The sequence below is a fragment of the Dromiciops gliroides genome, chromosome 4 (assembly GCF_019393635.1).
Source record: "Dromiciops gliroides isolate mDroGli1 chromosome 4, mDroGli1.pri, whole genome shotgun sequence".
Lineage (NCBI taxonomy): Eukaryota > Metazoa > Chordata > Mammalia > Microbiotheria > Microbiotheriidae > Dromiciops > Dromiciops gliroides.
Window position 1 is genome coordinate 309,453,788 of NC_057864.1, and position 16,707 is coordinate 309,470,494.

The 16,707-nt window shown below is 40.7% G+C and overlaps 1 protein-coding gene across 1 annotated transcript in view; it reads left to right on the top strand.

Moving 5' to 3' along the window:
* Positions 1-543: 543 nt before the first annotated feature.
* The window catches only part of NT5E (5'-nucleotidase ecto), an 87,869-nt gene continuing 71,705 nt past the window's right edge, over positions 544-16,707 (top strand). The window contains exon 1 of the mRNA XM_043999658.1: positions 544-1,375. Coding sequence (XP_043855593.1) covers positions 974-1,375 — 402 coding nt within the window. The 5' untranslated portion in view covers positions 544-973. The remainder of the gene's footprint in view (positions 1,376-16,707) is intronic.

Below are 16,707 nucleotides of genomic sequence, written 5' to 3' on the forward strand. Positions count from 1 at the left end.
CAGTAGTTGCTGCTTTATTACTCCTATTTTGCAAATAAGGAAACTGAGCCTGAGAGAAAGTGATTTGCCCCAGTCAGGATCAACTGCACAGCTGCCTTCAGAACTTGCATGGTTTCTCAGAAAGCGTACACAATAGCACAGAATGGCTAGGAGCCAAGGGCAGCAGATGTTGAGCTTTGGCTTGGCCCAAACCGGGTTCCCACTCCCCTCTCTATTCATTCTGCCAAATAGAAGGTACACACCATGGCCAAAAAAAATATAAATACCATCCGACTCCTCGGTGCTTAGCCAAAGCACAGCTACCAGTAACTGATTTGTCTCCTCTTTAGGACACGCACGCGCGGCTTTTCTTAGATTACTGAATGCACACAAACTTAACCCGAGCTGTCAGGGAGGAAAGAAGCGAATTGTCAAGAAGAAAAGAAATGCCGCCAGGAGAGGGGTTGACTCTATGTAGCGTGAGCTTGTGGAGAGGTTCCCCTCCATTCCCTTCTCTCGAACGCCCACGCCCACGTGCACACCCACACATGGAATCATTCTAAGAAAGTAGAGGAGAGTGTACCAGTTTTAAGTTCGAGCCCGGGGGCGCTCCAGCTTCCTTCTTTCTACTCTGGAATAGCTCCACATCCGCAGTGGCTCTGGGCAGGGAACAAACTCTCCCAAGTTGGAACCCGCCCAGGGCACAGGACAACCCCGCGCCGGGCGCACGGCCCAGCCTGGAACTCCACTCGCTCAGGCAGACGGGTGGAGCCAGGTGGAGAAAGGGAGTTGTGTGCATTTTGTCCCAGGCCAGGGGATTGGGGGCGGTGCTCCTCCCTCGTGGTGGAGAAGAGGAGGAGGAAGAGAGGGTAGCTTCTCTGCAGCGCGGTGCCATCGCCCCGCCCCTATACCTCTGAAGCCTCAGGGCTGCCCTGGACTACCAAAGCTGCTGAGGACAGAGCGCAGAAGCGAGTACCTCCAGCGCCTGGCCGGGATGTGCCGAGTGCCGGGATCCCAGAGATCGAGAGCCACAGCTGCGAGCCCCAGTTGGCTCGCGCTAGGCTCGTGGTCTGCGCTGCCTGGGCTGCTGCCGCTGCTGTTTCTGTACTCACTTCTATGGCCCGGAGTGAGCTCCTGGAAGCTCACCATCCTGCACACCAATGACCTACACAGCCGCCTGGAGCAGACCAGCGAAGACTCTGGCAAATGCACTGTCGTTGCGAAGTGCGTGGGCGGCGTGGCCCGCTTGAGCACCAAGGTCCAGGAGATCCGCCAAGCCGAACCCAACGTGTTGCTACTGGATGCTGGGGACCAGTACCAGGGAACTGTCTGGTTCACCGTATACAAGGGCACCGAGGTGGCTCATTTTATGAACGCCTTGGGTTACGATGCTATGGTAAGAGGAATGATGCTTCTCTGCAACAGGAGTAAAGCCCCTACGCTTGGGGTTGGGGGAAGTTCGGACCAGCCAAATTGTGGGTGTCCTGCAATTAGTGAGAGACGGCAAGGGTAGAGCCAGGTAAGGTTTGGTCAAGGCTCTGGACAGACCGACGTTAAGCTGCTCAGAACTTTGAAAGGTGGTCAAGGATTTATTTCCCCGGAGACTATATTTTTAAATACGGCTTAACCCATGAATGAGGATTAAATTAAAGGGATGGGAAGGCTAGAAGCAATAGACAGTGCAAGAGTGACTCAATATTTAGTTTGGCTCAAGTTTCAGTTAAATTTAAGCAGACATTCATTCGTCAACGAGCATTTATTAGGGCCTCCTGTGTTCCAGGCACTGTATCATTCGCTGGGGATACAAAGAAAGGCAAAAGACAGCCCCTGCCCTCTGGGGGCTCACAGTCTTAGGTAACTGAGCATATTTACGGTTTGTTTTTTAATCCTGAGGCAACATATCAAAACTTAAAGCCACTCTATACGTTTTAGCTATTACTTGTGCGGGCAGTCTCTCCACCTACGCAAATCATTAACTTCTTTGTACTATTCGGTAGTCGATCTTCCTGAGTTGTTTAATGAGAGGCCAACCCCACTCCCCCACAAAGTTGGCACCTGGTAGCCAACCTTCAGGTGACGATTCTTCTGTAATTTAGCTAAACTCACCCCCCGTTGACAGACATAACCCTTTCACTGCAGACTGTGCTCGAAACCTTTCTGACCTAGCAAAACCTGACACCCTCTCCCTTTCGCTGGCATAACCTTCTGTAAGCCTGGGGTCGTCTTCGTGCTATGACAGGAGTAGTAAATTAGGACTTTAGAGAATAAATTTAAACATAATAGCTAGTATCATTTACATAGCATTTTAATATTTGCAAAGCACTTTAGAAATATTTCATTTGATGTTCACAACCCTGCAAGGAAGATGTTCTTATCCTCCTCCCTCCCCTACTTTGGGGGAAACTGAGGCAAACAATAATGTTGTGACTTGCCCAAGGTCATACAGCTAGTAAGAAGTGTCTGAGGCTCAATTTGAACTCAGGACAACTTGTCAACTTAGGTCAGAACTTGCTTTGTGAACCTTGACAAGTCACTTAACTTTTCAAGGCTCCAAGACAAATCTGTAAGAGACAGTATGATTCAGACCAGTTGTTGATTTCCAAATATCTCCTTTGATCCTCCCAATAATCCTTGGAAGTAGGTGCTATTATTATCCCCATTTTATAAATGAGGAAACTGAGGCAAAAAGAAAATTACGATGGTCACACAGCTAGGAAGTGCCTGAGGCTGGATTTGAACTCAGGTCTTCCTGACTCCAGGCCCAGTGGTTAGAGTAGAGCTAATGTTGGGGCAGCTAGGTGTGGAAGTGGATAGCAGAGGGCTAATGTGAGATAAGTGCTTTGAGAACCATAAAGCATTATTGAAACATGAGTAGTAATTTGGCATTGCTACTAAATCTTTGTCTTCATTTCCTTTGAGAAGAGTAGAACAAACTTTAGCTTCTTGGTATTTCACATATAAAAGCAATACAGTTGTTTCCTCTTTTTGTGAAACAATTAGCTATACTATTGTAGAAGTAGGGTGCTCTGTGATGTGTCTTTAAATCCCTCTATTTAAATCAAATTAGGGAACGTGGGAGCAAGTTGCTGATAAGAAGCTAGATTTGTTTATGGCAGGGACTTCTGGGATAAGATGATAAGAACCATGCCAGAAGGTCATCATAAAGAACTTCAAAGGAATATCCAAATCCTCCTTCTGTCATCCTGGAATTTCCTTGTTTCAGATAGTGCTCAAAATAATTGGACTAGCATTTGGAAATATACTGGAACTGTTTTAGCATGTTGTTGCTAGGAAGTGCAATTAACCTTAAATAATTGGGCTTTTACCACAAGGTGTTGATGTTCCATCATAGTGTGGAACACAGTTGTTCTCTTAACGTATTTCAATTTGTAAGTAAGCCATGTTTAAAATGGGGCTTTTGGGGGCCAGTTAGTTGGCACAGTGGATAGAGCACCGGCCCTGGATTCAGGAGTACCTGAGTTCAAATCTGGCCTCAGACACTTGACACTTATTAGCTGTGTGACCCTGGGCAAGTCACTTAACCCCCATTGCACCGCCAAAAACAAAAACAAAACAACCTAAAAATGGGGCTTTTTAATATATATACCTCAGTGGATCTCTTACCAAGCCTTTGTTTTCATTTCAAATCTACAACCAGGATAGGATGCATCCCATTCATACCATTTCATCCTTCGTGGTGGTTGTCTTTGTCTCCCCATACATCCCCCATGGAGGATCTATCCAGCATCCTGTAGGTCTCCCTTTGATATAAGTGCAAGATTTAGGGTATTCATCTGTCATCATTTATTCTCACTACATGACTGCTGACCTACCTCTTTCTTCCAGTCCCACAAATTCTTTGACATTGTCTTTTATCCCACTTTTCACATACAAGTCATCATTAGTAATACCATGTACCTCAAAAGTCAATACAGTTTAAAGCTTTATAGTGTGACCTACTTATTTCCACCATACATATGATGTTTATTGATTGGTTGGCACATCTTTTTTAAAATATTATTTTATTTTCCCCCAATTACATATAAAAATATTTCTAATATGTGGGGTTTTTTTTAAGTTTTGAGTTCCAAATTCTATTTCTTCCTCCCTTCCTTCTTCCTTCGCTGAGATGGTAAGAAATTTGATATAGGTTATACATATGCAATCATGTAAAACATTTCCATACTAGTCATTTTGTGGGCACATCTTTTAAAAATATTTTTTACTGATGTTCTTTTCTTTTTTATATCCTTTACATTCCAGTTACTCCCTCACTTACCTACCCTCACCATTGAAGCCTCCCTTAGAACAAATAATCATAGTCAAACAAAATAAATTAACATGTCTGAATATACAGAGTGTCCCAAAACCAATTTTTTGTGTGGGGGGCAGTTTGGGTTAAGTGACTTGCCCAGGGTCACACAGCTAGTAAGTGTCAAGTGTCTGAGTCTGGTTTTGAAATCAGCTGCTCCTGAATCCAGGGCCAGTGCTCTATCTACTGCACCACCTAGCTGCCCCCAAAACCAATTAAATCTTAAAAGTTCACAAAGCCTTTTGAGATGCCCCATATATGTCTTATTCTACACCTATAGTCCACCACCTCTGTTGAGATGTAGGAAGCATGTTTACCATCTGTCTTCTTGGGTCATAAATGGACTCTGCATTGACCTGAGTTCTAAAATAGTTCAGTTTAAAAAAAAAATTTACCTGTACATTATTGCAGTCACCATCTAAATTATTCTCCTAGCTATGCTTACTTCAATATGCATGAGTTCAAGTTTTTTCAACTTAGTATGGTAGAAAGAAATCTAGCTCTGAAGTCAGAAGAACTAGGTTCTAGATTTACCCATAATCTTTCTTCATAGGGTTTTAGCATCTTCTTTTACCTCCTATCTCTAACCTTAGTCTTTGATTTGGGATTCAGTGCCAGGGTCAAGCTCTCTCCTCGTCCACAATCTTGGATACGATAGACAGACCCTGTTTGGTCCTGACTTCCCTTACCTGGTTTCAGGTTGTTGACTTAAACTTTATTTAATGTGTCCACACTTGGAGCCCTGATTGACTTGAATGTTCCTGGTCAGAGCTCTGTTACAACCGGGATACTAGGATAAAAATCAGAGGACTAAATGCCCTTGCACCTTTTTACCTGGAAGTCCTAAATTTCTCAGAATTCTTCATGTTTATTAATACAATGACATAATTATATTACATCAACATTCCACAATCTAGTTAATCTACCCTCCCATACCCGGATCAAGAAGCACTTACTGTCCTTCTAGTCCACTACATAAAATGCTGATTCTGCAAATCACCATAAGTCTTTCTTTTGACTTTTGGGTCACCTGCAATTTTGATCTCTCTGAGATTGTTGTCCTCCACATGTTGCAACTATATAGGATCATTGGGAAAATATTGCTGCTAAAAATGTACTGTTTTTGTAACAGTGAGTAACTTGGGGTCTTGGAAAGTGCCATGTGCTTTCTTCCTATTGACCTCTTCAATTCCGAGTCTAGATCATTATCCATCTGGAATGCTCATCAAAGGTGAACAAACGAATGAGCTGGCTGCCTTTTCAACTGCACATTATAATCCCGGCAACACACATTCCTCATCCACTTGGGTTTTTTCTGTGTAGATTGATAAACTAGTATCTTTTGAATGAGCAGCTAAGTGGCACAATCGATAGAGCACCAGGCCTTGAATCTGGAAGAAGTGAGTTCAAATTTAGCCTCAAACACTTACTAGCTGGGTGACCCCAGACAAGTCACTTAACCCTGTTTGCTTTAGCTTCCTCATTTGTAAAAATGAGCTGAAGAAGGAAATGGCAAACCACACCAGTATGTTTGCCAAGAAAAGCCCAAAATGGGGTCATGAAGAGTAGGACATGAGTGAAACAACCCAACAACAACAGTCTTTTGAATGGTTATGGAAGGAAGTAGTGTCATAGGGATAGAAATTGGTATCATGTTATTGGCAAACAGCCTTTTCATTTTTTATATATTGTGTATATACATATACATGTGTGTATGTGTGTTGCCTCTCCCATTATCAAGTAAGAGGATCAAGTCTGAGCAATTCCCCAGCACTTCTGAAGGGTCCCAAGAACTATAGTATATACATAGCAGACAAAGAATACCCAGAACCCTTGAAGCAGCTTAGAATCCATTGTGAAGCTGGAATCCCTTCTTTCTCTTGAGACATCCTGGCTCAAAGAAGATTGTCCAAGACAGCTTTAAATTCAAACTAGTTGGCTCTTCTATAACCCCAGCCCCAGAGGACCATAGGCTGGAGAAGTTTACTGCCTTAATCTTCAGAGTACCAAACTATAAGCATCCTCAGAAGCTCTTTTAGTAAAAGAAAGATGGCAATAAATGGTTTGATACACTTTGAGAGTCATTTATTAGACCTCAGTCAAATTGTGATGTTGGCCAAGTTTTACTCTGGCATCTACCATCTCCACTGGCTGCATCTTTTCCCCCTGTGTTTGATCTAGTTATGCTGTGATTTTTTCACCTAATGTGAATCTATCCACTCTTGTGTGTGTTCTATTTCTTCAAGGCCTTACTCTCAGCTAGCTAGTGTTTAAGCCGGTATTTCTAAATCTGTGGTATGTGGAACCTAGTATTCCACACCTATGTTTGCGTCCATAGCCTAGTATTTAATAAATCCTAAAACTCAAGTTACTGGGGTAAGAAGTTATTATCTGACAAAAACTGATGGGAAAACTGGAAAACAATCTGGCAGAAACTGGATATAGAACAATATCTCCCACCATAAACCCAGATAAGCTCCAAATGGGTATATGTTTTTATTGTTCAATCATGTCTGAGTCTTTATGATTCCATTTATGATTTTCTTGGTAAAGATACTGGAGAAGTTTGCCACTTCCTTCTCCAGTTAATTTTATAAATGAATAAACTGAAGCAAAGAGGGTTAAGTTATTTACCCATGATAACACAGCTAGTAAGTGTCTGAGGCCTGATTTGAACTCAGGAAGATGAGTCTTTCTGACTCCAGGACTGGTGTTCTAAACTTTTTTTTAAAACCCTAAAAAATGGGTATGTGACTCAGACATAAAAGGTGACATAATAAACTGAGTAGAGGAACAAGGAAGAAATTATCTTTCAGATCTATGGATGAGGAAAGAGCATGACCAGAGAATCAACAGAAGATAAAATGTGCAATTTTGAGTACATAAAGTTTAAAAGCTATTGCACAAACAAAACCAATGCAACCAAAAATTATAAGGGGAGCAGGTAACTGGGAAATAACTTTTGCAATAAGTTTCTCTGATAAAGGTTTCATTTCAAAGACAGAAAAGGAACTGATTTAAATTCATAAAATTAAGATCCATTCCTCTAACTGATAAGTGGTTAAAGGATAAGAATAGGCAGCTTTTAAAGGAAGAAATTCAAGCTGTTAATAACTATATGAAAAAAAAATGTTCCAAGGCATAGTGAGAGAAATAAAATTAAAGAAACCCCAAGCTCCACCTCTTTTTTGGCTACAATTTATCCAATTTCCCTTTGTCTTAAGAATATTTCATGCCAACAGGTGTGTGTGAGTGTGTGTGTATACACACACATTTATTTATTTATTTATTTATTTGTTTGCCTACTTCTTTATTCATTCATCTATTTATCCATTGATTTATTTGTTGTTTAACTGTCCATCTATCTATTTATTTAGTTGTTTGTTCTTGGTAATCCCATCAAACCACATCTTTTTCCCTGCCTAATCTTTTTTTTTTAATCATGAAAGTATTTCATTATTTTCCAATTACATATAAAGATAGTTTTCAACGTTTGTTTTCTTTCTTTCTTTTTTGGTGAGGCAATTGGGGTTAAGTGACTTGCCCAGGGTCACACAGCTAATAAGTGTTAAGTGTCTGAGGCCAGATATGAACTCAGGTCCTCCTGACTCCAGGGCCGGTGCTCTATCCACTGTACTACCTAGCTGCCCCTCAACATTTGTTTTCATAAGATTTTTGGTTCCAAGTTTTTCTCCCTCCCTCCCTCCTCCCCAAGACAGAAAGCAATCTGATATAGCTCATATATGTACAATCACATTAAACATATTTCTGCATTAGTCATGTTGTAAAAGAAGAATCGGAACAAAAGGAAAAAACAAACACAAAAGTAGAAACAGTATGGTTCAATCTGCATTCAGAATGCACAGTTCTTTTTTCTGGATGTGGAGAACATTTTCCATCATGAGTTTTTGGAATTGTCTTGGATCATTGTATTGCTTTGCCCTGCCTAACCTTAATGAGAACCCTGGGTAAAACAGACAAAACTCCTTTATTTTTAGACTCTCATCCAAGGTGTTCACTATCTGCTTCATATAATTTAATATTAATTATTATTGAGCCACTTTTAAACAAGTTGCTATTTTGGTCAGCAGCCAACATCTTGTGCTCCTACTGACCCATCTGAGTCATTGCTGTAAAGTTCAAGATCTCCACATCCTTCATACTTACACACACATTGGAGAAGCCCTTACTGGTCTCTGGATTTTGCTTACAAATAGATTCTTTTTTTGTTTCTTTTTGGTTTTGTTTTTTTGTTTTTTGGTGGGGTAATGGGGGTTAAGTGACTTGTCCAGGGTCACACAGGTAGTAAGTATCAAGTGTCTGAGGTCAGATTTGAACTCAGGTCCTCCTGAATCCAGGGCTGGTGCTTTATCCACTGTGCCGCCTAGCTGCCCCCTAGAGTGCTTTTTGACCTAATGTTTGGATATCACAGAATCTCAGAATTTGAAAATTCAGAGACTTCAGGAGCCAACTCATTCCCAAAAAGGAATCCCTCCTATAGTTGACCTAAGTGATCATCTAGCCTCTATTTAAAGAGTGGCATACCATGGTACTACCATGGCAGATCATTTCACTTTTGGGGAGATCTAATTGGAAGGAAGTTGTCCTGACATCCAGCCTATATTTGTGTCTGTTCATTTTCCATTCATCATTCCTCTTTCTGCCCTCTTGGACCAAACAGAACAAGTCTTATCCCTTGCTCACATGACAACTTGTCATATTTGAAGACAGATCTCAAGCCTTCCTCCCTGTATCTTCTATTTCCCAGACTAAACATGGCCATTTCTTTCATTCCATCTTCACGTGTCATGGAGTCAATACCCTTCCCCATTCTGGTTGTACTCTCATCTTTGCCTTCTCCAGTTTGTCAATGTATTTCTTAATCATGGTGCCCAGGACTGAACACGGTATTATAGGTGAGGTCTGACAAGGACAGAGTAGACTGATAGTATCTTCTCTCTATTCTTGGAAGCTCTGCTGCATGGAACAGCCCGAGTTTGCATTAGCTTTTGGGAGGCCCACATCACCCTGCTGATTCATATCAAGCTTTCAGTCCACTCAGATACACATTTTTTTTTTCAGAACAATTGCTGTCTAACCATGTACTAGGCAATGTGCTAAGTGCTGGGTTACAAAGAAAGGCCTAGTCCCTATCTTCATGGAGCCCTGAACTGAGGAGACAACATGCAAATGACTCTGTACAGACAGGATAAATTGGAGATAATCTCAGAGAAAAAGGCACTGAGATTAAGGAGAACTGGGAAAGGCTTCTTGTGGAAGGTGGAACTTTAGTTGAGACTTGAAAAAAGCCAGGATACTGAAATGAGGAGGGAGAAAACTTCAAGCTTGGGGAAGAGCCAGTGAAAATTCCTGGATTTGGGAGACAGAGTATCTTGTGCAAAGAACAGGAAAAAAGCCAGTGTATTGGATTGCAGAGAATGTGGTGGGAAGTAAAGTGTAAGAAGACTAAAAAAGTAGGAAGGGACCAGGTTATAAATTACTTTAAAGGATTTGATATTGAATTCTGCAGGTAAAAGGAAGCCACTTGAGTTTATAGAATAGATGGGGGAGGGGGCATGGTTGGATCTGAGCTTTCAGAAGATCGATTTGATAGCTGAGTAGAATGTGGACTAGAGTGGAGAGAGACGAGTCAGGGAGATCAACCAGTAGGCTACTGCAATAGTCTTCATGTATTTTGAAGTTGCTTTTTTGTACCCAAGTATAAGACTTTACATTTATCTCTCTTGAATTTCATTTTATTTAAGTCAGCCCAATTCCCCAGCCTGTCAAGAGCGTTTTGGATTTTGTCAGTCATCTCCTGTAGTAGCAGTCACCTGCAAAATTTGTGTCACCAGCAAATTTGAGAAATGTATCATCTATGTCTCTATTTGTGTCATTGATAGCTATGTTAATCATCAGAGAGCTAAGCAATATATTGATCCATCTAGGTGCTTAATAAATGCTTGCTGACAAACTGATTCTATTTAAACATGATTATGAATACAAATAAATGTATTGAACCCCATAACATCTCTTGAATCTTTTGCTTTCTGAAGTAACAGTTAACATCCTAGTTCAGGCTCTCATTAATGTCTTCTCTTGACTATTGCAACAATCTCCTGATTGGTCTCCCTGCCTCAAGTCACTCTTCTGCAAACCTTTTTCCACAGAGTTACCAAAGTGATATTAAGAAATCACAGAGCCTAACAATGTGACTTCCCTACTCACGATATTTCAATGGCTCCTTCTAAGATAACATACACTCTCCTCAGGTGTCTTAAAGCCTCCAGCCTGCCTTTCCACCTTATGATATATTTGCCATTTGCCTCCTTTTATGCAGAGACTTTTAACCTGGGGACCATGACCTTATTTTCTTAAAATAGTTTAATATCTGTGGTTATTTGAATTAATTGTTGTGTGAGATTTAAAATTCCAAATGTGGGTCCTAATCTGTTCCCCCAGTTTTGGGGGAAACTGACTAAAATCACTGATAAAACGAGTTTTGATTTTTAAGGGTTTATTGAAATATAGAAAGAGAAAGATTGAGAACAGAATTCTTACAACCTCACAATCCTATCTTTCCTCAGCTCCTCTCTATCTTTCCCTGCCATCACCACCAAATCAGGAACCAAAAAGACAGCGCTCCTCGTGGAGGCTCCCCTTTCCTCCTTCCTGTCCCCTCCCAGAATGGGGAGGTTCTTCAAGCTGGTTGGTTGATTGGGCCGGAAGTTCAAAGGTTTTTTTAGATTCTGAGAACCATGCTTTCTTAAGTACTCTCAAGTACCAGCCAGATGTGCTTAGAATCTAGTCAACTACTTGTCCAGTCAAATCAGCCAGTAATCCACTCAGGTGGGCTCCTGAGTATCTGCCAAATCTCATCTATCACTTTCCATTATCTTGACAGTTGTATTTCAATTAATTGATTTCCTTTGCAATCCCTTGAGGTTTTTTTATTCTGCGTTTTAAAAATACATACATACATACATATATATATATATATATATATATATATATATATATATAGACAAGGGGTCCATAAGTTTCACCAGAACCACCAAAGGAATCCATGACACACAAAAAAGTTAAGAGCTGAAGACTTTATGCACAGTTTCTAGGCAAACGACCTATTTGTTGTTCCTCTCATGACATCCCATCTTCCCGTATTCATGCCTTTGCACAGGCATGGAATACAACCCCCCCCCCTTATCTCTGAGGACAGCTGGGTATCAAAGTAGATAGAATGCTGGACCTGGAGTCCAGCTTAGTAGCTTTGTGACCATGGGTAAGTCATTTAACCCTGTTTGCCTCAGTTTCTTCATCTGTAAAATGAGCTAGAAAAGGAACTGGCAAACCACTCCAATATCTTTGCCAAGAAAACTCCAAATAGGTTCTCAAAGAGTCGGACACTACTGAAGCACTAAACAACAACTTCGTCTCTATTTCTTAGAATCCCTAGCTTCCTCCAAATTTCATATGCTGTCTCCAGTATGTCAAGTGCCTTTCCTGATCCCCTTTCCAGCTACTAGTGCCCCTCCAAATACTTTGTATGTATTTTGTATTTACTTAAGTATCCATGTTGTCTCCCTTGATAGAATTTAGACTCCTTGAGGGCTGATACTGTTTCGATTTTGGTTTTGTGTGCCTGGCACCTAGAACAGTACCTGGCATACAATTTGCACTTAATAGATGCTTTGTGACTGGATGATTAATGATAATTAATATTAATGATAGGCACATAATGTTGGGGGAAAGACAAATTTAATAAGGATATATTGGTGAAGCTTTTTAAAGGGACCAAAAAGCTCCCTAATAACTTGTTTACTATTATGTTCCCATACTTATCTATTTTTAAGCTTGAATTGCTAAATAGCAATACTATTTTAAAATTAAATCCATTGGCCAAAAAATGTAAAGCCCTCCTTGAAATCAGATCAATTGGTCAAATGCCCAAGTATCTATTGAGTGTTTGTTGCATTCAGAATCTTGTGTTAGATCCTTTACGAGCTTTAAGAGCCAAAGAAGACTTCATGGAGGAGGTGGGTTGGACTTTGAAGGATAGGCATAATCCACATGGTGGAGAAAAATCAGCATTCCAGCTCAGGGAATAATGAATGGACCACTTTGGCTGGCTGTAGAGGGTAGAAAATCCATGAGTCTGTGCATCAGTAAAGCAAGAATTTAGTAAGCACCTCCTGCTTGTCAGGTGCTAAGAATAAAGACAAAGAGGGAATGGTCCCTTTTTTGAAGAAGTTCCCATTCCATCAAAGACAAGAATACATCAGTGTACTAGCATAGAGTTCCCAGTAAGTATTTAGTGGTGATACTCTAGCAAATGATGCTCTGAAATGTTAGAGTGAACTCTGAGTAGTTTTTATTTTAAGAAGAAAAAATGTTCTCCTCATGAAATGAGCACAAAAGCCCATGGTTAAGTCAGAAGGTGAAAAAGTTTGAGAACTTTTGCTCTAAGTCAACCAAAGCAAACCACACAGAAGTTTTTGTACAAGCTTCTTTAAATTCAGACAAGCATGATGTCTACAGTGGGTTACTGTAGGCAGACAGAAGAGATATAAAGATTTCATCCACTCTGTGTCTGACCCAATGCTGTCTTCCTGCACCCTTATTCATCTAAACCTCTCCCCACCACCACCTTGTTCTTCTTGTTGTTTGTTCCCCTCTCTCTCTCTCTCTCTCTCTCTCTCTCTCTCTCTCTCTCTCTCTCTCTCTCTTTGCAGGGCAGTGAGGGTTAAGTGACTTCCCCAGGATCACACAGCTAGTAAATGTCAAATGTCTAAGGTCGGATTTGAACTCAGGTCCTCCTGAATCCAGGGCCAGTGCTTTATCCACTGCGCCACTTAGCTGCCCCTAGTCCTTCATTCTCAAAGAGGACCATGACATCAAGTAGTGAAGGCATGACTTGTAGTGAATTGGATTTAAGTGAGGGAGGGCTATGCAAAGTCACCAGCCTCACTCTTTCCTCCGTAGTCATCTGGGTCCAATGGCAAGATATACATCAGGATGGAGATAGACACTGAACTTGTGATTTCACTGGTTTAGGAAACCTGTGGGTGAGGAAGCCCCCTCTTCCAATGCAGATTGGTGACTTCTCTGCAATTTATAGTCTTAGAGAGCTGCCCTAGAATATTGAGAGATTAAGATTTGCCCAGGGTCACCCAACCTACATACTTATACCCAGGTCTTCTTGACTCCAAGGCTAGTTTTCTAGCCTCCGTAACACTTGGACTCTCTTCCCACCTATCTCATATCCAAATCTTACATCTGCTTTCACCATCTATGTAGATACTAATATCTCTATGCCATTTCCCACCTCACCTCCCACCCCCCCACACACACATACACACACTATAGTGGCTATCACATCTATTACCACCCTTTGTCCCTTTCCCTCCAAGGATTAGGAATGAGGTCCAATTTTCTGAGCTTCATTGAGATCTGGACTCCACATGTGGAGCCAAAGGAAGCATAAGATTTAGATCTGGAAAAGATTTTGGCTACGTTCCAGTCTACCATTCTCACTTTAAAGATGAGAAAAATTGAGGTCCAGAGAGACAAACAAACTCACTCTGCTACTCAGTTACTAGGAACCAAACCAAGTTTCAAATCCATGTTTTCTGACTCCATATCTAATATTTTCCACTCTAACAGCCCAAGGAGGAGGGGTGTGGTCTCTTAAGCAGAATAATTACTCATTATGCTCTAGCACCCCATGTATCCAACTATAAATGTTAGAATTTCAACAACCAATTTCTTTTTTTAAAATAAAAGTATTTTATTATTTTCCAGTTACATGTAGAGATAGTTTTCAACATTTGTTTATATATGATTTCCAATTTCAAATTTTTCTCCCTCCCCCCTCCCTTAGACATCAGGTAATATGATATAGGTTATGTATACATAATAACATTAAACATATTTCTGCATTAGTCATGTTATAAGAGAAGAATCAGAGCAAAAAGGAAAAACAGAAAAACAACAGCACCAAAACCAAAAGAAATAGTATGGTCCAATCAGCATCCATATTCCACAGTTCCCTTTTTTCCCTGGATTTGGAGAACCTTTTCCATCATGAGTCCTTTGGAACTTTCTTGTACCGTTGGACTGGTGAGAAAAATCTAGTCTATCACAGTTGATCGACACATAAGGCAACAACCAACTTCTGACAGAGTCCTTGACTTACTTACCTCACAGATGACGTCTGGGTGCCATGAGACTAAAAAATAAGCTTTCCCCAATGGTAGAAATTTAGAAATTCTGTCACTCATTACCTTGTACCCTTCCCTCTACTCCCCTCCCCTTAATTAAGCTGTTACTGCTCTATAGGCTTTTGATGGATTTGTTTTCCAGTTGGAATTCTTATTAAATACTTTGTGTGTTGCTTTCTGAAAGATATCAGGACAAAAATCAGTCCTGCCTTTGAGGAGCTTATATTTCTATAAAAAAACCATTGCTCTAAGGCTCTGTGGATGGAAAAAGCCAGTCAGATGCTGAGAGTCTAATATTCATTCATTTTTCTCTTCCCCCATCATTTCTGCCAAGGATTTTTCCCTGCTCCTTTCAGGTGAATTGCCACCATTGTACTCCATGGGGCAGGGCCTTGGCCATGGCATAAATTGGGTAAATTGAGCTCATTTCCTGCCAAAGATTTGTTGGGCACTGTGGAGAACAAGACAAACACTAGCTATAGTTTGCCCTCCTTGGGCTTATATATTTTTTCTACCCTCTAGTTTTTATAGGGGATTCATGAGGGTTTCAAGAAGGAACCGTCTTTAGTTTGGCTTCACTAAATTGGTTTAGCTTTACTGGCATCCCAGACAGGCTGTGTGTACAACAGGTGGGTACTGGGCTTTGCAGGCATCCCTTGTGTAACATTGACCAATGCTTCTTCACAGCCACATCACTAATAATTACAGCAAAATCCATTTGAGTATCATTACATTATTAGGGTTTGGGGATCATAGATTTAGAACTGGAAGAAATGTTAAAGTCCACCTCACATATCTACTTGTTTTACAAATGAGGAAATGAGGACCAGAGAAGTTAAGTAACTTGTCCCAAAGTAACATAGCTAGTACATAGTATCTGAGGTGTAATCTGAAGCCAGGTTTTCGTGACTTCAGGTCCAGTGTCCTAACAACTAGTCCGTGCTGTGCTAATATTGTTATGGAACAGGTGATGAATTATATTGCTGTAGAGTTTATGAACTTCAGGTCCAGTGCTAATCATTAGTCCATGCTCTGCTTATATTGTTAGTATAATTATTATTTCTCTAGAGTTTATGAAGTGTGTACTATGTCCCTCACAGCTCTCAGGAGGAACCAAGTGGGAATATTATTCCCGTTTTAAGATGAGGAAACCAATCAGATCAGAAAAGTTGTGCATGGTTACATAGCTAATAACTATCTAATCTTAAATGAAAAAAAAATTAAAGCAATGATCTTGTATTATTTCATATCCTCTCCCCCCTCCCCCATCGCATTAGAAATTCATTGATAGTAGTAGAGGCAGAGAATCCTAGAACAGGAGAGGGACTTTACAGATCATCCAGCCTCTTCTTTTGATCAGCACTGAAAATAATATGGCTTCTGATCTGGGATCTGATACTGTAGCAGCATGTGGAGAGAACTGGCCCTCAGCAATGTTCAAATTAACATTTTCTACCAACTTCAGGGTGTCTTTGCCAAAATAGCTTTGTATACAAGGTCAATGCTTTTAATGTTTTTTTCATTTAAGATTTTGTCCCTGCTTGCTTCTGACAGGATTTGAAAGTCTAAAGTAATTTTAATTCTGAAAGGATTTAAAGTCAGAAGTAATTTGCAGACACACACTCCATAAAGAACAAGACATTAAATAGTTAATTTTTTTTTTAACTTCTCTTCTCCAATGGAAGAATGTCAGAGATGTGGTCCACCAAGATTTCAGAAAAGCATTTAAAAGTATCTCTTGACATTCATGTGGACAAGATGGAGAGGTATGAACTGTGAGACAGGATGGTTAAGTGGCTTTGGATCTAATTAGCAGCCTGAATTCTCTGGTCAGTGCACCAATAGCTTCTTTGAACCTAGCTCCAAATTAAATCATGATAGGGACTAGGGCCAGTGGGAGGGGGCGGGGAGGAGAGGAATTGTGCAGGAGCCACCACCAAACTCTATGAGCCCACATTTTTTTACAGCAAATAACTCATCATCTGGTTTATTAATTGTGTTGTGATGAAGTTTCCCATGTTGAGTAATTGTGTCATATGTAATGCCTGTAGTCGGGGCCCTCACAACCCATAGCACTTTATCATCTTTACTGATTTATTTTGGGACCATCCATGGGCCCTAGTTTAGATCATATGCTTTTCTTGGGTAATTTTTCAGGTGCCCAGTGCATAGCAAGCTCAATAGTCTGTCTTTCAC